Source organism: Tachypleus tridentatus, chromosome 11 (genome assembly GCF_004210375.1).
Source record: "Tachypleus tridentatus isolate NWPU-2018 chromosome 11, ASM421037v1, whole genome shotgun sequence".
NCBI classification, from domain to species: Eukaryota; Metazoa; Arthropoda; class Merostomata; order Xiphosura; family Limulidae; genus Tachypleus; species Tachypleus tridentatus.
The window spans coordinates 6,238,978-6,264,386 of NC_134835.1; the positions used below are offsets into that span (position 1 = coordinate 6,238,978).

At 35.2% G+C, this 25,409-nt stretch overlaps 1 protein-coding gene across 6 annotated transcripts in view; it reads left to right on the top strand.

Annotated features, from left to right (window-relative positions):
* The window catches only part of nbs (nibrin), a 76,976-nt gene that overhangs the window by 10,551 nt on the left and 41,016 nt on the right, over positions 1–25,409 (top strand). For all 6 annotated transcript variants that reach the window (XM_076466178.1, XM_076466184.1, XM_076466180.1 and 3 more), the window contains 2 exons: positions 705–826; positions 17,837–17,970. In XM_076466178.1, coding sequence (XP_076322293.1) covers positions 796–826; positions 17,837–17,970 — 165 coding nt within the window. In that variant the 5' untranslated portion in view covers positions 705–795. The remainder of the gene's footprint in view (positions 1–704; positions 827–17,836; positions 17,971–25,409) is intronic.

Below are 25,409 nucleotides of genomic sequence, written 5' to 3' on the forward strand. Positions count from 1 at the left end.
TTGGTAGTTGATGCTGCCCTCCAGTGCCTACCCTCTAGTTCTACTTAACAGATAAAAAGAGAAAAAAAGAAAAAATATTGTGGTAAATGTTTCCAGCCAGTTACATTCCTTCTAGTTGTTAGGTTACACTAGAATCATGATTTTTTAAGATTGCTACTAATTATTAATGATAATTCTAAAAGTGGATACTGCATTTAAAACTGTCATCTTAATGAAACTGGTTGACACCAATGTTCTGGTTTGTGTATTATCATGTATTAACAAATGAGCAGAAGAAAGAAACAGCAGAAATTCAAACTTTTTGGTATGATATTTAAAGACACCCAGAATTTGTGACTCAGTCATTATATAGACATTGTTAAAAAAGGAAACGCGGTTTAGTATCATAAGATTTGAGGAAATATTTGAAATAACATTTGGATGAGCAATCTGAACCATCCCTACAATGGCAATGCTACTGTCTGCCCAGTAAAAATATTTTTAAACAGTCTGTTTTTGTATATTTTCTCATGTAATTGTAGTGAAACAATATCTATTTGGCATAATTGTTTTGACATTTTTTAAGATGTATTGATTTGAATGTAGGCTAGCAATTTACTTAACAAAATCTAGTTTTTATAAGGTGCTGTATATATAGCTAAAGTTGGTTATGACCTATAGTTTTAGAAAGCATTAAGAGTATATGTTTATGTTTTCTTATGCAGGAAGTTACGAGTATAAGACAGCATTGAAGGAACTTTAGGATTTTTTAAACAAACTAAAGTTTGTTGGAGTGTACACGAAGAAAACGGAATTATGTGGAAACTAGTTAGTTTGAAAGATGAAGGTTTGTACAAACTAAAGTGAATTAATAACTTGGGTATAAATTCTAATAAAGATATTTCTTGTGCCAACTATTTATTTTTTGTGATTTGGTACTCCAAGAAAATCAGTTTAAAATACACTTACTTGTGTGGCTTTTAAGTTTCTTTTACTTGTTTTAAATTTTTGTAATTTTTCATGTTATGTTTTAGAAGTATAGTGTATGCAGTACTAAGACAACTGATGCTTAGATTAACATTAGCTCTGCTATCTAAGTAATAGCTTCTTGTTTGGAAACTTCTAAGCTGCAATAATTCATTATACATGTAATGTTTTTCTTGAAGAAAAAGAAATATACAACTTCAAATGATTTTCGATTTAAAGGTGGTAGATACATGTTAATCCATAATGTATGATAATAAACATTGTGTTAGACGTGTAAAGCCTTATATATTATGTGAAGTTGTTTTTTTATATATATAGCTAAACAATGAATAACATACTTCTAAGAAGAACAAAGTGACAGAAGACTTTTTAGCCATTCAAGTTTACACTTCCATTTACCAAAAATAAACAGTTGTATTCATAACCATTCATAGGCATATAATTACATTATATAAGTTTAGGTTTAAACTGACATTGTACAGTGTTTTATGATGAACACCATTTCAATGAAAAATTAACTTTACACAAGTCTAAGTCTGTGCTTCCAAAGCTTATAATTATTACATCTAGTGTTCTGATAATATGCCCATAGTAACACAGTGGTTTGCCTAAAAACTTACAGTGCTGGAAACTGAGTTTTGATCGCTGGGGTTGGAAAAGCACTGATAGCTCACTGTGTAACTTTGTGCGTAACTACCAGTAAACAAACAGATATATCACAGACTCTTGCATTGAAGTTGAAACTACTTTGTACTTGCTAATGGAAATATTATGTTGGGGTTATAAAATTAAATAATAAATGTGAAGTCCAACCTATCCTTTGATTTACCACTTGTCATTGAGTAAAACCAGTGTTGGATCTTTCACTTCTCACCAGTAACCTTAGATTGGGTTTCTAGTTCTTTACTGTTTTAAACAGCTTGCCTGGATGAATAATTTTCAACAAATTAGTAACATATATGCTGCATATTTTTGAAATTTATGTATAAATATACAATTACTGCATGAGTAAAAGACATTTTGAAACATTATTCATAGGAATAAATAAAACCAAGTAAAGAAATCGAAATTAAATTTAGTGTACTTTGTGCTTGCTAATAGAAGCATTAGCCTTAAGGGTTGTCTTTTTCTTAACTGCTTCTTGTTGATTTAACTTTCTCTGTTGTGCTGTTATACTCAGGTCAGTTAATGTGAATTCACAGTTTCAAATCACAACCACTACTGCTTCAGATGCTACCAATGAACAGTACTTTATCATGATGGCTTCAGGTTCAACATTACTGGCCAAAGACGTTTCAGCCTTTGTTCATCAAGAGATGGATTTCTCATGTGAACTAGGGAGCCTCCCAAACATCATCTACTTCTCGAGATGAACATTTAATCACCTTTTTTCTTCCTACCTCCTTTGCTATGCAGTCTCCTCCTCAAGACCATGGACATGCCATGGCTGCTTTCTCCATTTCTGGAGTTAATACCACAGGTATGTTGTGTCTTCCTTGTCCTATGTTCTATACCTACCCTTCCCTATTGATTGATGCATTTAACACTGAATATTTTGTCCTTCCTCCTTTGCCTGACATTTGGATTCATGCTGAGCATTTTGACCAGTAATTGTATTCAGGGGTCAGCATCCCACATCTCCAACATGCAGCTGAGACTCTTGCATTACTGTACCATCAGTGGCTGAATCCTTTTCTTGATACACAATAGTTAAATTTACTCTGCCCTTTCAAGGTTTGAGCCATGATACCTCTGTGCACTTTTCACAGGCACAATTTTCCTACCACCTCTTGACTTTAAAATCTCCCCTTGGTGTAAATTCCTGTACGTGATGAGGGGACCTTCCAGGGAAGGTTCTGTTCTTTCAGTTTACCTCCTCTGGGATCTAAACATCCACCAACGTGTTTGTCGTGCGTGGCAACCCGTGAAAGGGAGGAGAGGATCCTGGTGGTTGAGGGGTCCAACACTAACACACCACTTTGGCCTTGAAATCCTGTAGACGGGCATCCTTGGGGTGGCCCTCTTGGATCAATCGGCTGGTCCACTTGGGCTAGGATCAACCAAGTAACTGTGTTGGATGTTCTCAACAGGTGTTGTATCTGATGTTGGTGTTTGGGTATAGAGCTTACAAAACCCTGGCATTGCTGCAGTGTCCTTGCTTGACATCATAGTGCATCCCCTTGTAGGGCTCCATGGTGGGTGGGGTTAGTGGACATCGAAATTCCCCTTTCTTTATCATGGATACTCCAATTAAAAATCTTAATAAAATAGTGAAAACACAGTCTATAGGTAAACGACCACATCTTGAAGATTCTGAGCAGCAATCATCACCATCTGTACCACCTGTTGTACCTCATTTTCTTTTATTGCATTCACTTTTAAACCTTAAAGGCAAATGTCTCCCTTTTTCATTCAGAAGGAACTAGAGGGACTTGCTGGCTCTCCAAAGTCAGTAAAAAAGCTTCGATCTAGTAACGTTTTGCCGAAAACTTCCACATCTTAACACAGTCAACCCCTCTTGCATTCAAAGGCAATTGGGGATATACCTATTGACGTTACATCTCATGCTATTTTGAATTCATCACGAGGAGTTATTGTTGAAAGGGATTTGAAGAACATCCCAGAGTTGGAGATTTTTGCTGGTTTCTTCACCCTAGGAGTTTCTGTAGTGAGGCGTATATCCCCTCGCAAAGATGGAATTATGGTGCCAACCAATGTCCTCATTCTCACATACACATCACCACATCCACCTACCATCATCAAGACAGGTTATCTTAATTTCAGAGTACAGCCATACATTCCAAAACCTTTCCGATGTTTCCAGTGTCAGTGGTTCGGTCACTCAAAGATGTCATGTTGTGGTTCCTTGACGTGTGCTCATTGCAGTGGCAAGGACCATGATGCCTACAAGTGTGAAACAGACCCTCATTGCATCAGTTGCAATGGATCTTACCCATCCTACATTTGTTCTTGCCCTAAATGGTTGGAAGAAAAAGAGGTGCAGCATTTAAAAATGATTCATAACATTACTTATTCTGAGGCTTGAAAGTTGCTGTCCACCACTTTATCTCAGATGTATGCTGCTGCACTTTATTCCACTATTAAAGTGGAAGTACAGACAGATCTCTCTGTGCCTCCACCCACTCTGTCTGGATTCGTGTACGTGGTGAGGGGACCTCCCAGGGAAGGTTCTGTTCTGTCTGGATACCTTCTCTGGGATCTAAACATCCACCCACATGCTTGCCGTGTGTGGCGACCCGTGAAGGGCAGGAGAGGATCCTGGTTGTTGAGGGGTCCAACCCTGACACACCACTTTGGCCTTGAATTCCTGTAGATGGGCGGACTTTGGGTGGCCCCCTTTGGGTCAGTCGGCTGGTTCACTTGGGCTAGAGTCAACCAAGTACCAGTGTTGGAAGTTCTCAACGGGTGTTGTGGACGTTGTGCCTGATGCTGGTGTTTGGGTACAGTGCTCACGAAACCCTGGCGTTGCTGCATTGTCCTTGCGTGACATTGTAGTGCATCCCCTTGTAGGGCTCCATGGTGGGTGGGGTCAGTGGGTACCGAAATTTTTCTTTTTTCCTGTGGATGCTTCTTCAAAAAATTTAAATAAATTAATGAAAAAACAGTCAATAGGTAAGCGACCACATCTTGAAGACTCTGAGCAGCAATCTTCAACATCTGTAACACACATACCTCATTTTCTTATATTACATTCTCTTTTAGAAACACTTTTAGGGCAATTGCCCCCCTTTTTTATTCAGAAGGGACTAGAGGGTCTTGCTGGCTCTCCAAAGTCAGTAAAGAAACTTCGATCTGGAGACATATTAGTTGAAACATCCACAACCCACCACAGTGAACTCCTCTTGAATTCAACAGCAATTGGGGATATACCTATTGGGGTTACCCCTCATGCTACCTTGAATTCATCATGAGGAGTTATTGTTGAGAGGGATTTGAAGAACGTCCCTGAGTCAGAGATTCTTGCTGGTCTCTCCACTCAAGGAGTTTCTGCAGTGAGGAGCATCTACACTCGCAAAGATGGAGTTACACTGCCAACAAATACCCTCGTTTTGACATTTACTTCATCACGTGCACCTGCCACCATCAAGGCAGGTTATCTCATTTGCAGGGTACAGCCATACATTCCGAACCCTCTCTGATGTTTCCAATGTCAGAGATTCGGCCACTCAAAGACATCATGTTGTGGATCCCTGACATGTGCTCGTTGTGGTGGCAAGGACCACGATGCCAATGAGTGTGACATGGACCAACATTGCATCAACTACAATGGTTCTTGCCCAAAATGGTTAGAGGAAAAAGAGGTGCAGCATTTGAAAACGACTCGTAACATCAGTTATCCTGAGGCTTGGAAATTACTGCCCGTCACTCCATCTCGGGCATATGCTGCTGCACTTCATTCCACAACTACGATGGGAGTGCAGACAGATCTCTCTGTGCCTCCAAGAGAATTGTTTTCAAAACAAATGAAAAGCCTTTTGACCTCCATGGTTAAAAAGGTTGATGAATAGACTTCTACACCCATCTCTGTTCCTCCCATACATTCCAACAAACCTGAAGATCTACATCTTTTGGTTCCAGATACAGGCATTTCTTCAGATACATCTTTTTTCTCCCACCCCAAAATGCAAAACAATAATTCGTTTGCATCCTCAGTCACTGGAATCCCCTTCCAACAACAAAGACCTGTCCAATCAACCCAGGGCAGGATCCATGGAGGTCAATAGACCTCCCCCGAATAAGGACAGTAAGGAAAAGAGATATGATCATGAACAGAAAAGTTCTCCAGCCAATTCACCTTCACTTCATTAAATATGGCCACCTAGATATAATGGAACCGTCAACGTTTACATTCTAATCTGGATGACATCAAAACACTGATTGCTTCCTACCATCCTGTATGTCTTTCTTTACAGGAAACATTTCTGAAACCTGCTGATACAGTCACCTTTTGGCAGATTTCTCTGGACAGAAATGACAGGCTGTGTGATGGATGAGTACATGGAGCAGTGGCACTGTTGGTTGATCAGCATGTGCCCACCCTGTCTTTGTCACTCAACATACCCTTGGAGGCTATAGACATCCGTGTTTCCTTGGGTCATACCATCACTGTTTGTTCTCTCTATCTGTCACCTGGAGAGACATATGATCAGTCAGACCTTGATGCTCTCGTTGAACAGTTGCCGTCTCCCTTTCTACTCCTGGGGGACTTTAATGGACATCATTGCCTCTGGGGAATTGCTGTTATTGATAGGAGAGGTCGCTCTGTAGAGCATATGCTCTCTGATCACAATCTTTCTCTTTTCAGTACTGGTTCTTCCACTTATTTTCATGCACCTAGTCAGTTCTTTACCACTATTGATCTCTCAGTTTGCTCCCTTTCATTAATCTCTCATTTTTCATGGAGGGTTGACAATAATCCACTAGGCAGTGATTATTTTCCTATACTTTTGAGAGATAATGGCCGTGGTCGATGTCACCCTACCCGCGTGCCCCGGTGGAAGCTGGATCAGGCAGACTGGTCCACTTTCACTGCTCTCGCAGAACTTGATCCTGCCATTGTGAATCAGCCATCAATAGACGACTGTGTGGCAGCGGTAACTGGCTGTTGCTCAGTGTATTCCTAAAACCTCGACACGTTTTCCACGATATCCTCGTCCGTGGTGGAATCCTGCTTGCCACTTAGCACGGAAGGCTCAAAAACAGGCCTGGGATACTTTTCGTAGATATCCCACACTTTCAAACCACGTCGCATTCCAATGGGCTCGTACACATGCTAGGTGAGTAAGACGTCAAAGCCAGAAGGAATCTTGGTTTAAGTTCACAACTAGCATATCTTCTACCAACAGTTCCAAGGTCATGTGGGACAGGATTCGAAAGGTCAGTGGCACTACAATTCTGCCCCCCTCTCGATCTTACTCTCTTGATGGCCAGGAAGTAGCTGATACCTGGAGCATCGCTGATACTTTAGGTGAAAGCTTTTGCCAGGTATCTAGCACTTCTGCTTCTTCTTCCACCTTCTGGCCATCAAGACTCGGGCAGACCGTTCACCTCATTCCTTTCGAACTGATTGTCTCTATGACTATAATCATCCCTTTACACTTGTGGAACTGACAATGGCCCTTCATTGGTCTGGCAGTACATCTGTTGGATCTGATGATATACACTATGACATGCTGCACCATCTGTCTCCTGCTTCTCTTGCTATTCTTCTGATTGTTTTTAACTGGATTTGGCAGAAGAATGTTTTTCCTGATAACTTGTGCCAGGCTATTGTTCTTTCTCTGAGCCTGAGAAGGATTCCAAAATTTCTTCAAACTACTGTCCAATTGCTTTCACGAGCTGTCTCTGTAAGGAGTTAGAGAGGATGGTTAATGCTCATCTGATTTGGTTCCTCAAATCAAACAACCTCCTCTCGCCCACCCAGGGTGGGTTCCAATGACAGCTCTTCACTGTGGACCACCGAAATCGACCTGAAACGTCTATCAAAGAAGCCTTTCTCAAATGACAACATCTTGTATGAATATTCTTTGACATTGAGAAGGTGTATGATACAACATGGAGGTATGGCATTTTGCGAGACCTCCATATATGTGGGTTACGTGGTCATTTTCCCATTTTTATTAAAAAATTTTTAATGGACAGTAGATTCCAAGTTCATGTGGGCCCAACTCTTTCCTCTTCATTTCTGCAGGAACTTGGAGTTTCTCAGGGCTGTGTTTTGAATGTCATGCTTTTCAGTATAAAAATAAATGCCATCACTGAACAATGGGCTCTATGTCGATGACTTTCACATCTTATGTCAGTCGCCGAAATGAGGTTGATTGAGAGGCAGCTACAGCTTTAATTTCTCTCTCTTTAAAGCTGTCTCCATGAACTTTTGCCACCAACAGAATATTCATCCTGATCCTAAACTTCGTATCGTTGAAGTTGTGCTACCTATGGTCCCTGAGACAAAGTTCTTGGGTCTTATCTTTAACCATAAGCTGACCTTTATACCAGATATCACGCAGCTGTGGGTCAAATATGCTAGAGCACTGAACATCCTTCGTGTTTTCTTCTTCACCACTTGGGGAACAAATCAATGTTCTATACAAAAGATATATTGTGCTCTTATTTGATCAAAACTTAACTGTGGTCCACTGTTCCATGGCTCTGTCAGAAACCTTGGCCTTAAAGATGCTGGACCCCATTCATCACCAAGGGCGTTGGCTCTGCACCAGGGCTTTCTGCACTTCCCCAGTTCAGAGTCTACACATAGAGTCTCATGAACCTTCTTTGCACATCTGCTGTTTGCAAGTGTCTTCACTATATGCTTTGAAACCTCATTCCTTACCAAAGCATTCCACCTGGGGTTGTGTTTACCTTCCTCAGTGGGCCATACTTTTTCAGAACAGACAATCTGCCATTGCTCCTTTTGGCCTTCATATCCAGGTGCAGTTGGATAATTTGGGTCTGTCCTTGGATACCAATGCTGTATTCACTAGTCAGCCCATCCCACCATGGCTTATTACAGTCCCCAAATGTGACCAATCTTTAAGTCATCTGAGAAAAGCAGATACTCCCGATTGGAAGTACCATCTTTTATTTACTGAACATCTTTTGAATAATCTTTCCATTCCAATTTATACGGATGGTTCCAAATCAGGTGACTCTGTGGGCTCTGCCATGGTTTGTTGTGGTTCATTTTTGTGCACAGAATACCCTCTACAGCTTTTGTGTTCACTGCTGAACTGTATGCCATTTCTCTTGCCCTGGATCACATAGAAGCTAAGCAGGACTCAAAGTGCACTGTTTATACTGACTCGCTTTGTTCTCTACTGGCTCTGCAATTGTGTCACGTTATTTCACACCCTGTTCTTGCCGATATACAAAACTGACTGGCCCATTTCTCTTTAACATCTACTTCTATCTAGTTTTTCTGGATACAGGGCCATGTTGGCACTATCACTGCTGTGCCTGTTCCATACATTGACTATGGTTCTGTATTCATGGCTCGGCTCCATGCCAGCTGGCAGTCGACTTGGAGTGAGGAAAGTGAAAACAAACTTTTCCAAATAAAATCCTCGACTGGACTTTGGCCCTCTTGTTTCCATAAGGATCGGAAAGAGGAAGTTCTTTTAACTTGACTACGTATTGGTCACAATTTTTAACTCATTGCTTTTTTTATCTGGGACTGATGCACCAGTTTGTTTTTTTAACACTGAGGTCACAATAAGCCAAATTTTATTGTCTTACCATCATTATGACTCTTAACGACTGCACCACTTCAAACATGTTCTGTCCCAAGATTTTATCATAACATTAGACAGTGTTATTGGCGATGGTTACACTGTCCACCTTAGAAATGTTTTTAGTTTTTTTAAAGTCCATTAATCTTTTTAATGCTATTTAAGTTTTTTTAATTTATACATTAGACCTTTTTCAATGTAATTCCCTTTTAAGAATCAAAGTACACCTAGTTCAATTTGAAATTAGAAAATGACCATAATGTCAAATAACTTGAAACCAGGAATAGAAAGGCCAACTTCAGGTGACTAATGGTTGTTCTTGAACTTTCCTTTTAGTCTTCTTGGTGAGTTATGGTAATTACAGTTGTACTACATAAAGTCTTGTATTATTGTAGTTGTTCTCTTCCTGCTGTAAACTAGATGTAAAAATTGGATTTAATGTTATTTATGTTTTTAAATCAAAAATTAAACTTTGGTTTATTTTACCTCAATTTCCTTTTATCAGTTTTACTAATTTTACTTTAATTTTAACTTTTTAGTGGATGTCTGGCACAGATAACCTGGTTGCTTTGCACAATAAAATACCAAACCAACCAACTTTAAGGTTCATCTGGCAACATACAATTTCTTGTTAAGGAAGCTGCTCTGGTAGGTTTAAGGTGAAGAAGTCCATTCTCACACTGACTCAATATCTCATTTATCTTGGGATATTTTTCAAATTTCATCTCAGCTGGGCCCAGCTTTCTTTCCTTTGACTCTTCTATGGAGCTTGTAATTAATTCAGAAGGCTCACTCCTTAACTATTCCACCTCCATAAGAGGCTCTTTCCTTTGCATTCTTCCTTGGAAGTCTTTATTCCCCTTGACCATGCTCTCATGACATCTGTTCAGCAGATACTTCATAACCAGTGGAACTTCACCAGGGTTTCCATTGAGTACCCAGTGACCCTTCCTCCTTCCTTACTGACTGATTTTGACTATTGGCTGGATAAAGAGAACACAGTGGCTGGTGTGATGTCTCTCTTTTTCCTTCCCAATCTGAGGTACATCTTTTATCAGTGGCTTCCTTGTCAGGGGCATATTATGGATGCCCAAGAGATTTTGGGCCATTGGTCTTTAGTCAAGTTTACACATCAATTTTCTAGGTCTCCTTACTGTTCATTAGGCAATGGCTCATTTTCTGCTAGCTTTGAGAGTCAAAACTGTAATGATCCATTTTGACAACTAGAGTGATATAACTTAAAGCAGACTTTAGACACTAAAAAGTTAAAAGTTACAAACTAATAAACAGAATGAAAATTAATTAATAACTTTATTAAAGTAGAATAATAATTACATTAATGATCAAATCCTTTTAGTAAAGATTACAAAAATTGTTAAAGTTAGTTGTGAAAAACATAAGCAGAGTCATTCCATGTCAAATCATCCAGATTTTGGAAAATTTTCCAGGTGTCCCCTCAGAATGCCTTGAAAAAATTTCACATGTGCTCATCTACCCATATAATGACAAATCACCAAAGATTAGATCAATATCTCTAATAGTTTCTGATTTACAGCCTTAATTTTTTCTAATTTTGGCAAATTCATTTTCAGGCAACTTTGTCTGCTTAAAGCTGCAAGAGTAATGGTGGTAGAAGGCTGAAATTTGCTATACTGACTGCATTAATCTCACAGAATTTAAAAATGGTCTCAAACCAAGTTTATCTCTCTTAGGATTTGCATAGTGAGGCTGTAAAATCACCTGAAAACCCAATATTGTAAAAAAACATTAGCTAATTTAAAAAGGCATAGCTCTAAGACTTAATATGATACAAAGCTAAATTTTGTTTTCAAATTTCCTATAACATATCAGTTGATAAATCAGCAGTTGTTGTAACTAAATGTCTAAAAAATTTAGTTGCATGCAACTTTTTATGATTTAGCTAAAAATAGCCCTACTTCAAGCCACAGTTTGACCATGTCACCAGTTATTCAGCCTTTTCAGATTTTTACCATATATTCTTACATCTCTGAATATGATCTACAAAAAAAAATCAGGATGGTGTTCAACCTATTTTTTGAGTAATAATTTTTTTAAATATCCTCTGACCATACGTTTTTTTATTTTTTAAAAAAATCAGTTCAGGTGTGTTAGTGTGTGCAAATATATCCATACAATTATGAAAAATTCCTGTGAGAATTTTATGACTCCCACTGAAATATTCTAACCAGCCTTTCACAGTGTTAAATAATGAAGTTGTAAGAAACAAGAAAGAATTAATTCATTTCTGAACAAGTTTATTGACATAACTAGTTGGATCACATGGCAATGCAAATATATTGTGTATGCATTACAGTTATGCAGATATGGCTGAGTTTAAGATTCATAATATAATAAATACAAAGGTAAATCACAAAAAAAAGCACAGTACTACAACAGGGGATAACTGAGAAAGATTATAGTCACACCAAACTGCAATAATCGTGACAATGAAATGTTTTAAAAACTACTTTGGTGATAAATTAGCCTTAACAACATCAAATAAACATTACTTTGTTCAAACAGCTTGAATAAATTTCTGAAATTCGAGTTTGATTATGTTGAGATCACTTTGACTTAGAACATAGTGGTGAGCGCTTCTGCCTTGCACGGTAGGTTCACTTATCAGACAAAGAATATGTTGGTAAGGAATCCAGCTTTCATCTTTACATTACCTTGCAGACCATGAAAACAGTTCGTTTCTTGATTTCTTCGTAAATGACACCAATACAACAAAATGTTCATCTGATCTATCTTTTATGTTTTTTATGTTTCCCATATACCATTCATGATCGTATAAGCATGCCACATATTTCCCTGGCTGATAATTGTCATTGTTATCATTAGACCCTATTTAAGCTGCTGCAGCATCACTTTCACTGTTACTACCAACAGTTACAACTGTCTACACATCATCATCTGATAGCCTTCTCATATAGAATGTGTTGGTAGAATAAAGCTATGATGTGACCTAATACCTGCCACAGTTTTTCATAGCACTCAAGTAGATCAAACTTTACACAATTAACAGGACTGATTCCTAATTGACAAGAAAGAACTGAATGCCCTGAATGTGATCCTTTGCCCAATGATACATATCAGAGAGACTTAAAATTTGATAATTTATTATTTTTCAAAACCTTGATTTTTTTTTTTAAGATCATGTTCAGAGATGTAAGAATATATGGTAAAGGCTGATTAGAATATTTCAATGGGATTCATAAATTATTTCAAAATGGTATGGATATTTTTGCACACAGTAACACACCTGAATTGAGGTTTTGTTTTTCAAGTAAACAATCCAATGTCATTAGAACCTTCTACAGTATTTGTTTCATTATATTTTATTAAGATTGAATGTGATCCTTTTTGTCATGTATTTACTACATTTTTCTTTTGTGACATAACTGTATCTTCTAGGAAAATACCTGGCATTAAGAACAACATGTTGTAAATACATATAATCTGATGTTATATAAAGTCATGAGACTGTTGTTGAGGTTAACCAGATGATCAGATGGTGGAGAAATGGTACTGACATTTGAAATTTGACCAGCAGTTTTTACTTGTGTGTTTAGTATACACCTGGGACAATATTTTCAGAATAATAATTTTTGTTTGGTAGTTTGCTTTCTTTGCCATCTTTTTAATAACAATTGGATACAGGTGGTTATCCATGAATCTTTGTTTTCACTGATTGCAAAGTGTTAACTCTTCTGCAAGGTAATAATTACTGCCTTGCAGGTTTTTTGTTTTGTTTTGTAACATTCCCAAACAGTTTGTTGTTTGCTAAACATCCAGTAACTTGAGGCCAATCTCACACCTTTTAATATTAGAACCATATTAAAATATGATTAATGTTAGAAGACTTTAAATTTTGTGAAATCCTCTTGTAGACTTGAACTATCTGATTTCAATGACTTTGTCCATTGGGTTAGTAGAAGCTGCTTTCCCTTTGATATTCTATTAAATTAACATTCTGCATAGTTTGCGTTTTGCTATAAAATCACTAATTACTTCAGTATCACATTATGTTTTTATCTTCTTCTTTTGATGTTAATCACCAACTAAATAAGATTCTTGGAGATTATACATCATTTGCTTAGATACTACAACTTGCATTGTACAACACATTATACTTATGTTACAACAGCAGCTCTAAAATGGAAAGGTAATGGATTGTGTTTCAGCCAAATAAACATCCAGTCACATCCTCTGGCCAAATAAAAGAATATTCAACCATGGAATAGTTAACATTTATACTGTTTCATAAATATTACAGTATATTTTATCTTTTTATAGATTGTGATTTAAAGAAACTTTGGCCACATTCAGTCAAATATGAACTGTTTGTAAAAGTTTCAGCTTTGTAAAAACGTACTGCAAGTGTAGACACTAGAGATGGCTAACTATAACATGAATATTCACCTGTAATTATTATGTGAATCTTTGGTGAAGTATTTTTATTGCATAATTGTCTGTCTGTAACTTAATGTTTTTTTTTTGCAAAGTTTCACATTTATTTATATATCCTGTAGTTTCCAGTGTCACATCAAACTAAAGAAATTATTTACATAAAAGTGTCAATTATTTAACAGCTAAATATTCTTTAGTTATTTAGCCAAAGGACTTAGCCAAAAGTTATGTTAATTTGAAACATTATCCATTTCATATGTTATTCTATGTTGTTATTCAACAGCTGATCAGAGTTAAACTTTTCATCTTTACTTATGAAAGGCTCATTGAGCTATAGGTTAAGTTTACTCAATAGAAAAATAGCTTATTCTGTGTTAAGTCCATTTTATGCTTCCTCATGGGCAAATCAGATCCCTGGGGTAAAAAAGTCTTTAGGATATGTTGGACAGAATTAGCTTTTATTCATTAATGGTGACCATAGTTTTTCTTAGCTTTTGGAATATTTTTTTAAGTTGTATTTAATTTGTTTTCATATTTAGTTCTAGAAATAAAATAATCTTTAATTACATACAAGTTCTCATGAATGTTGGAGTTTTTAAAACTTTAAAGTATAATTATTTGTTGGATAAATTATCTGATTTTACAGTAAAGCAATTTAAATAGTTTTAGAAAAAAAGCAACACAAAAAATTCTAAAGTTTGAAATAGTTTAATGTAAATATTTTTTTTACTGATTTATTATAAATATTTTAACAATATATAAATATGAGCAATATTGCCATTGGTATATTTTGTCAAAAATCAAGTAAGGTTGTAGCTGTGGTGATCATGAGCTGCAGCCTACTAACTTAACTGTTAGTTCTATCATTTTACAATAGTTTCTTTACAACACAATGTGTTATTTATTGGTGAAATATTTCACTACTAAAATCTGTATTACTAATGAAATTTCTTTCAAATGTTAACAATTTTAGAAACAACCTTGGATTAATTGTATCATGTAACTTGTACCAAATCAGTACTTTCTGTGTTAACATTAGAACACAGCTGTATATAATGTAACCTATGTAGAACAAGTTTTATCAATAAAGAAGTATTAAAGTTTACTGTATTTCTCATGAAATATTATTATGTTAGCCACTGTGAACATTAGGAATATTGTATCTCAGAATGGCTGGTGTGGGTATTAACACTTTTATTGATAAACAGAGATCAACATTTCAACCTTCCTAAGTCATTTGAAGTCATGCTTATGTTTTATACCAATAAGTTTAACAATTTTTGTAATCTTTACTAAAATAATTTGAACATTAAAGGAAGATTGAAACATTGTTCTCTGCTAATCAATAAATGTATTGTGGTACCCATATCAGCCATTGTGAGATATATTTTATTTCAAGTGAATTTTTCATCATCAAGTGTCAGGAATATTGTTATAATGGGTTTCTGCAGAAATTTTGGGGTGATGGTGACAAAGTCTAAATTAAGGAATGATGGACCAGATTCCAAAGCTATATATATATATATATATACTCCATAATAGTACATTCTTGTGTGCCCTTTAGGTTCTTTACCCTATAAGGTGATTTCACCTTATATAAAATGGTTTGATTACCAAATAAGTAAGTTAGTAAAAGGAAAGTGAAGTTGGTAAAAAAAGTAAATGTTGACTGTGTGATTGTCTGTTTAATCATCAAGGAAAATTTCTAATGTAAAAGTTTCAATGTTTACATTGTAACAACAGAAATGGAAAAGAATACTTTGTCTGATGAATTTGATTCTAAAGTGATTGAACCAGCCTGTGTGGTATTTTGATGTACAAGAAAATTATTGAAAATTGGATACAACTGTGGTAACCCATGAAGTAACATAAATAAATTTACCACTTATTCTGTTATGATAAAAGAGTGGAGAAGAAATAATTCATCACTTTTATTCTGAAGTAGCTGAACCAGCCTGTGTGGACTTGATGAAAAAAAGAATTATTTGAACTTCTACTTTCATGTGTGATACCTACGGTCTACATAATTTTTTCTCTAAGTACGTTGATTGTTTTGAATATATTATTTGAAACAAGTGGATTGTGTGCTGTCTGTTTATTGTTGAAATTTATTTCCAACAATTCACAGACACATGCTGTAAAGAATTGTGGCTTGCCCACATACAAAACCTGACATACTGACTATCATAAGTATATTTCTGAAACATTTAAAGTACAATATGCATATGTTTTGAGACCCAACCTCAAGGTTGAAACACAAAAGCAATCATTCATCTAAAACTAAGTAATAATAATATTCTACTTCATTTCAAGAATTCCACAAAATTTTACTATGTTTTATTAAACTCCTCCCCAATTTTATCAATATTTTTTCTAGCAAACTTACTTGAAAGCCACGTATTTTCAAACAATCAAAGTGGAGTGAGATATGGTCTAGTTGTGTGGATAAATTGGAATAGATTAACATGTTTACTGCCATACACCCCACTGATAGGTCACAACCAACTTTTATTTAAAGACTGCTTGGCACACCTCTGGATCACAGACATTTATGTTTCAAAGCCAAATTTTTCTTGTGACATACAAATTTTGGACAGTGTTATGCTCCTTTAACACCTCTCGAGTGTCGGATAATTTATTATGTGGCAGCAAATGTATTAAGTAAAATGTTTCAAGTAAATTGAAACTTTAGCAGAGTCTAATGGTAAACATGGGATACAGTTGGTGTTTTAATATTTTCTAAAGTATTGAATCCGACCAAAAAGCTGTTATGTTATGAAAGATTTAATTTTTAGGCTTTATTTGCACTTACTAAGGTAGTTTTGTGTTAGTGCCAATCAGCTCTAGAAAAGTGTATTTATTGTGTCTGTTTAGGTACTTTTCAAAACAGATAAGCATCATGGTTTTCAATTTTATCTGATGTTGTTGAAAAGTATTGTCCATTATGCAGGCAAATATTTTACCCATTCAGTTTGCAGGTAAACAATACCTGATAATGTGAAACAAATATATATGTATGTATTTACATGTGTATGTATAGCTAGAGTGATTTGTTCATTTTAAATGCTGAATAAAGTGAAAGAGAACCTAATGTGAGTAGACATTGAATAATGTGAAACAAAGACAGCTGGAATAATTCACTTGTGCACATTGAATAATGTGAAACAAAGTCACCTATAATAACTGTTTCAGGCACATTGAATAATGTGAAACAGACCTTAGATGATTCATGTTAAATATTGATTATTGTGGAACAAACAGTAGAGTGATTCTTGTGTTAAATATTGTATTTAGAGGTTTATAGAGTTTGGATTTTAATGTTCTGTGTGTCATTCTGATATACATGTAACATTTTTTTTATCTCCATATGTACTTATTTAAGAATTTTATCATTACTTTTTATGAATAACAATTGTGTTTAGTACAAGCTGAAATACCCATAAACTTATGGGGAATGTTTAAACTTAATTAAAATAATGTAAGTTTAACATTATATATATATCATCATTGTATATATCATGTATATCAAAATAATAACTTCAATTTTTTCTCAAAATTTTAAAATTATAACAAAAGTTCCTCATAAACAACCATTGCAGTTTGCTTTCCTTCTATCAGCAAATGAAGATTTTGAGGTGATACCATTCTAGAACACCCTACATCTCATTAACTATGAGAAAAACATGGCTATTTGAGAAGCAGTCCAGCAACTTGTATACTTTGACCTTGAATCCTGAAGCATCAACTTGCTAAGGTTATTTGAGTTTGACTAAATAGGCTGGGAGTAATTAACCTTCAGGTTTTACAAAATAGAAATATGGTTAAGCTCAATTTTGACTCTCTTTGGACATTTCACATAGTTTATATTGTTTACATGCAAATTTTGGTTGAGATTGACCTAATAGGCCTGGAGGAGTTGTGGTAGAAATAAACACACATTTCGTGTGTGTGTGTGTAAATTAATGAAAAACTTTCTCAAAAAAAGTGTAAATTAGGTTTTGAAATATAAAATTGCCTTCAGTCAGAATTTTTATAAAACTTAACACAATGAAAAACAAATTTAATTATATTTCAAGTATTCTTTTATATAGAACAACAACCCACTTCATCCTTTTAATGGAAAACCACATACATTTATTGAAGGGGCTATTAAATATAGATATTGCTAATACTGCTTTATTTCATAGGTATTTGTCATAGGCTACTTGTTGGAAAGGGCTATACTGTGGGACGTAAGAATACTGACCTATTGATATTGAATGACCTATCAATTAGCCGTAAACACGCTGTCTTGTGCATTTCACATTCTGAAGCAAGTTTGGTAAGTTTCTTAGGTTTTAGTTTCTAAGATGTATATATTTTTGAACATTCATTGTCATGTGTTGTTATAAAACAAAATGACATATTTGACAACATTACTGAAGATTTTAATTCTTCATTAGTATAAGTTACCATTTGAATGAAGGAAACTCTGATATAGTAAATTACCTCCACTCACTGAAATAGCTATTCTAAATCAGTGCTGCTTTCTGTTTTAAAAAAAAAAAACATTTACTCAGGCCACAAGCCTTTTATCTCCTGTCCATTGGAAATGACAATTTCAGTGTGTCTCTTGCAAGTCATCATGCAACAATCCTCCACCAGTAGGAATTCAACACACTCCTATTACTTATGTGACTCCTTCTATTAAAAAAATCACACCTAACTATCACTTTTTGTTTGTTAGTGCTTTTGTTTAAACATATTGTGTTTAAAATTCTTTGCATTTGTAAGTTTAATAATTCTAATTTTGAAGTGTATTTTTTATTAATAACTTGTTTGTATTGCTGACACCTTTAACTTTACATTCATTTTTCAGTCTTTATTAATTTTTGTATTTGTCTATCAGACAGTCTCTGATTTTCCTGTATGTTTAACCCATGCCAAGTTTTTAAGCCTTCGTCTTACCCTTGCTTCATTTCTATAGTATTTATCTACCATCCATCTCATTTCTGAGGTTATAGTTGTTTTTAACTCTTGCTTTACACAAGTTGTTTATCTGTTGTCAATATCTTCTTGGTCATGATTGGCCTTGTCCCAGGTTTGTTTCCCATTTTATTATCTTGGGGAATTACGTATGGCCTCTTTTCATGTTTTGACCATGCCCCTGAGACTTTGAAATAACATGTGAAATCTGTGGATTAACATTATTCTTTATCTTGTATGATTTGCTTGCAGTTGTCAGAACCATGACAAGTCCCCATTTCTGTTTTCAGGGCTAGTCATTTTCAGCCCGTACCTGTTACTTCTTCCAAGGATTCCTCATCTTGTTGTTTTATTCAGCATAGATGGTGGCTATCCAGTGGGTTCAGTCCAGTTGGGGCTTGATTGTGTGAATTTGTTCTTGTTTGATGATCCTTTACCACAGATTAGTGAGTTATTCAGGTTTTATGAGAGGGACTTCACCTGCAATTTCTTTCACCACCTTCCTTGCCTAGGGTACCCATTTTATTCCCCATGCCTTGGGATCCCATAAGCAGCCAGCAATCTATCAGAGACAGTATAAGAACTTTAGTCTGAACAGACCATCAGACTTGTGCATCATCTTTCTCCAGGTGTTTATTCCAGGCTGTTTGTTGCCCCCAACAAAACCAGAAACTGGCAGCCTGTCATAGATTTGTCCCACCCTAATCAATTTCTCAGTCTCCTCGTTTTACCGTTGAGTTGTTTCTAACCTTCAGTTTGGCCTTTTCTCCAGGCTTGTGGGTGAGCAAGATGGACATCATGAGTGCTTACTTACAGTTGTTACCAAATATTCAGTTTATGCATCATGGGGTGGTTTATCAGTTTTGCACAGTTCTTCAGGCTGGATATGTTTTTTGTTAGGTGGTTTGAGTGTTTGCTCATCACCTATATGCTCTCAAGTTGTGATTTCATCATTATATGGCTACTGTTTGCATGTTCTAAACAGGACTCTACCCATCACTCTCTTCAGCTATTCATGGAGATGTCTTGAGTTGGCTGGTTAACCAAATTGGAGAAGTCATTTCTTCAACCCACATAATATCTGATTATTTCAAGTGTTTTTCTCAACATCAATCTTAGTCAAACCCAATCTTTTCCTCTTTGTTTGATAGAGATTTCAGTTTTTCATGTTCCTACTGCTCCCTCTGTTACATCTCACAAGGTTCTATTATTTTTGGGGATGTGGCTTTCCACGGCAACCCTTGTCCTATTAGGCCATACGTATATGCAGACTCTTCATAACAAGTGGATCTTGCACAGTATCCTTTAAAAACTGTCACTCTTCCTTCTGCATTTATCAATGATCTACAATGGTGGTTGGACAGGACCCACATGTCAACGGGTATCCCACTTCCTTCTCCTTGTTCAGATTTACAAATTTTTATGGACATATCCATTCAGATACTTTTAATCATGTTGTGGATCATCTTTGCTGTTCACACAAAATTTATGCAACACAGTGGTTTCTCTGTCTGCTTATTTTCCAGTGACTTTGTCACATCCCTCAACCCCATCTGGTGTAGTTGACATGATATCCTCCAATAAGAAACATAAAAAAAACAACAACAAGGAAATGAGATGTCAAAAATTATAATTCAACTCTTTGATTGCAATCCCTCTTCTTACTCCCACATGGTAGTCAGTTTCCAGTGGCCAGGTTTTAGACTTAGCATTGAACCAATCAGTATAAGTCCTTATACACATATTATGGATGTGTATTCCTCTCTTAGTTATACTCCATCAGTATTGTGGGTAGGATGGACGTATTGAGGATTGTTGCAGTTCTCTCCCTTCTGATACCTTTCAGTGTATCTTTTGAGGATGTTATTATTTATGGACTTGTTCCAGCTGGTTTTACTTCTGACAGGGTTGATGAATATCATGCAGACATCTTTCTTTTTTATACTGGATGTTGGGTTCCTGGATTGATATATCAATTTATTTTAATCACACTCATTGTTCAGGATTCGGTACAGGAGTTTATGGATTCACTCTGGTTTCTTGAACTTGAGGTGAAAATGGTATTATTCTCTTTCCTACCCCCCACCGTATGGCTGGGTTTTAGATTATAATTGACTTGCCATCAGTGTGATCCTCTTTCTTGCCCACACATGGAAGTCAATACCTGGCATCATGGGTTTTGGATGTTTTTGAATTGCCATGTACAGTCCATTGCATCCTAATTCCTCTACCTCAGGGTACATCCATTGCTTTTCTTCACATATATATTTTATGTAATTGAAGTTCCATAAATATTAGGTTGTTGGGAATACTACCCGGCCAAAGTATGCTCTCATTTAGATGTGCTCTTCTCCTCTGTCTTTCCACCTGTATGTGCAACACCTTTTTCAGATGAGTGAAGAGTATACTGTGTTCAGAACTGGTATGGTATCTCACATAAAATCTTTGAATTTTATCTTCCAGTGTGGCTTCCTTTGTTGTGAACTCCCTTGCCATTCAAGAGTAATTTCATTTTGGGTAGTTGGTTCAGCTCTTACTTTAATGTCAACTCTCACCCTGTATTTCATTCACTTAGAGATCTGTCTCACTTCATATGTGAAGCAAGTTTATCCACGCTTTTGCTTTTGTGACATGGAGCTTTTCATACCAAGTTATTATGTGTCTCTATTTCCTGCATGAGTATTTTTAAGGACTTTTTCTTCCTTTGAGACCTTTGCCCTTCATGTACATGCACCTGCTTGTACTCTTTAGTGATTTCTGTCTTGTCACCTTCTTTTCACTTCTCACTGTAGCTCACATTTCAGGACATCCCTCTTTCTTCAACTTATCCAAATTTGTATGTTTGGAGCCTGCTACGACTCAGAAGTCAGTTTACGAGTTCCCTCTGTTTACATGTGATGGCTTCCATATCTGTGGTGAGCAAAGCACGGGTAGCATTTCATGTTGACTTTACACTTGGCACAAACAATCAATCCTAAACTACACCAATTCTCTGTTCCTGTGAAGTACAGTTTTGGACTGTTGATCCATTTTGAGTGTCTAATCTACTGAGAGGAGGTTTCTTTGTTACTGCTGGTGATCTTCACAGGTGTTCTTTTTATCATGATCCAGTCAAAAGCCTCCCTTTCTTAGTTTTTTCATTTCTACAATGTGAAGACACTTGCAACCAGGACCTCTGTTTTCCTGGCTCTGGACTTTCTCCACCATATTCCATTATTGGTCTATCATGCCTTGAAAGATTAGGCATTTGTGGCATATCATTTACCTTGTTTATCCTGGACCCTTACTGCAGAAATGTTTCTCCATTCTCTGGTATTTTTTGACAGAATTATCCCAACTATATGTATCCTGTTATCACTGTATTTCCATATTCCTTACACTCCTTGTTTCAGTTCATTTGGTATCCAGTCCCAGACTAAAATTCTGACTGAGGATTCTCTGTATATGGTTTAGTTCAATCTCCTTTTCTTCTTGTTTTTTGGCATACTTCTTCCTCCTTGTTGGTACCATCGCTCACTATTGTTGTGCCCTCTTCCCACATTATTTACCAAAGGAGTGGGTTCACCTTCTTCCCTAACCACTCCAAAGTCTAGGTAGCTTTGAATAATAATTGGATGAACCTACATACAAATGCTAGCTCAAATGAGGTTTTCTCACATGGAGGATGTGTCTTCTTTCTATTAGTGGAGGACAATTGGAAATCAAAGTGAAGATAATTTAAATGAATTTTAACTGGTATGTTTAAAATTTAGTATTGTTTCTTCATTTGATCAGAAAATTAAGGAAAGAAAAAACTACGTGATGAATAGTAATGAAAGGTTAAAATTTTAAGGTAAAAACTGTAGTAAGTCTTATGTTCAAGGCTTGTGACACATCTAGGAAGTTACATGGCAGTATGAGCAAATTAATATCTCTTTGTGATGCGCAGAGGTAAATGTTTATCTCAAAAACGTTTTTCAGGTGAATAAAATATAAACTTTAAGCATTTAATTTCAAGGCATGATAGACCCCTAAACTAAGTCCTTGCTGATGAATTGTGGGAAGTATGGAGGACATTCTGTGGCTTAAATCTTTTCTTTTAAATCTACCTCCAGAAATTCTGTTATGTTAATATGTTGTCTTTATTGTGCATAAGAATGAAATTAACTTATTATGTAAGATAAAAGTTTAGATAGTTTAAATTATCAAAGATTCTACTATTATGTAATAATTTGATCAAGTAATGTTGCTTTCCACCTTTATGTTAGAACAAAAATATGTTTACTTTTGTATCTCAGAATGGCTGGTATGGGTATTAACACTTTTATTGATAAGGAGAGAACAACGTTTTGACCTTCCATGGCATATCAATTATCTTTTGTAATAAGTTCTTTACATTTTAAAAATGCATGAAGATTATAAACAGCCCCTGCCAAACAACCCACAGGGGCTGTTTGTAGGCTGATGCAGTATCTCAGTTGCATGAGTTGGTAAATTAGAAGCCAAAAACCACATAATAACTGCAGGTCATTTCCTTCAAGTTAACCTGAAGATGACCTAGAAAAGTCAATGTTGTTTTCTGCTTATTTATAAAAGTGTTAATACCCATACCAGCCATTCTGAGATACATTTTTATTTCGAATGTTTATCGTTTTTTTTTTCATCAGGGATGTTTACTTTTGTTTCTCTTAAAATCATGAAAGTGATAGGCAGTTGTTACCTTTTGATAATAATCAATAAAATAAGTGTAAGCAAGATATTCAGTTATTTCAAAATGTTATAAACTTTATTCATAGTACTTTGGCTTGGATGTTGGATTTAGTTCTACAGAATAGACAAAGTTTAACACTGACATTTTCTTTTATTTTTTATAGAATGTTGTTGAAAAAAGAAAACTACCCTACAGATTCACTAACACTAAACCAAATCATTGTCATACTGTTGGTTTATTATAGATTATTTTAATAATTATCCATTCAAGCTATCTTTTATGTTAAACAAATATAAAAACGTTCAAAATTCCCACCCAAACCTGATGGTCAGCCTTAAATGTTGGTGAGATTAGGCATAGAATTCTTGTTTAAATAAGCTTAAATAAGTTTTATTATTTTAAATAAGTTTAAATAAGCTGTTTAAATAAGATAATGTCTTTACCAGAACTTAGATTTTTAGTTCAGACAAGTTTTAAAATAAGACCACAACAGTTTTGGATATTATTTTAAAAAGTTACATGGTTTAATGTAAAATATATTTAGGTAAAGCAGGTGAATACCATATGATGATTTTTATTTATTTTGCATCAAAATATTTTGACTTAGTTAAGGTTTTTGATGTAAAAGAATTATTAGAAGCAGTTTATATGTGCAAATATATCATGTAAAAATTAACCAGTATGTTACTTTAGTTATTCGTTTAATGTAAGTATTTGCTAGAAAATAAATTGTAGGCATTTTTAAATTATTTAGCATCTAGCTTTGATTACATGTGAAAATTACATTTTATTCTTGCAGTCATACAAATATTATGATACAGTATTCATCCTGTCTTCAATAGTAATTTTTATTATTTTATTTCAAACTTAACTTACAGATAGTTTTTTATGTACTTGAGAGTTGGAAGGAGAATACATTAGCAATTAATAACATATGTCAGATAGTGTTTATATGTGTTTTGTTTGATTAACGGAATTAATAAAATCACAGATATCTTCTGTAAAAATATCAGTTAATTTAAAAATTGAAATAAACACATACTTATTATACTTTTTTATAGAAGACTTCATTAACTGTTTACATTCTTAAGTTTGGAGTATTATTTGTTTGCTTCATGTTTCGATATCTTACTAGGTTTGGCTATTAAATGTTTTCTAAAACAATCTGGCTACAAATAAAAAAATTCCAGGGTGATTATTCAATATATGTTATTCTTGTATTTGAGTTTGTTTGGGACCAAGGATTTTATATTTCACTATACAAATAATTTACCAGATAAATTGTAACAGGTTTAAGTAGAGTATTTCTGAGAATCAACTGAAAATTAAGACATCAAAATTAGAAAACTGATGGTTTGCAGATTTGTACTTGGTAGCTAATGGATGTAACTGGAAGAAGAAACTCGGATGTTAATTTGAGTTACCAACTGATAGCATGTTTCAAGTAACAGGCTGATTCTCGGTTGTTTTCAGCAAATTGATTAATTTGTGAAAGGTTTCTTTAACTTTTCAGAATTTCAGTCAGGTTTGTTCTCAGGGTGTAGAACTAATAGTTTAGCCTATCTGAAAATATATGAAAATTTTACTGTGAGTTAGACAGTTGCTTTTTAGAACAAGTTGTGGAATTTCTTTCCTTTTTCAGTATATACCTGTTTCACTCATATTTGTTATAAATAGGTCTAGTGGTTTAGGTATGTAAAGTTTTTATTCTTCTTTGGGTTTTTGAGTACTGTGAGGGATGAACTGTCTTTTGGAGTGAACTCTTCAGTTGTGTATCGGGAGTTTAGGGTTGACTGAGGTAAATTTCTTAGTGAAGATGAGACCCTTGAAGACTAAGACGGTCTTGTAACATCTGTGTAGGATGAGGTTGCTACTGTGATTAAAAGATATGAAGTAACAAGATTTAGTTGAAAGAGATGATAAGTAGGAGAAGAGCTCAGAGTTTGTGATAATGAAAACATCCAGGAATGGTAGCGTATGTTCACATTTCGTTTTTTAAAGTGATCTCGGAGTGTTGTGAACTTTATAATGTCATTGTGTCAGAATTTATATGACATATTTTTCACAGAAATGTCTCTTTGGGTTTCCAAGAAATATCTTGTATA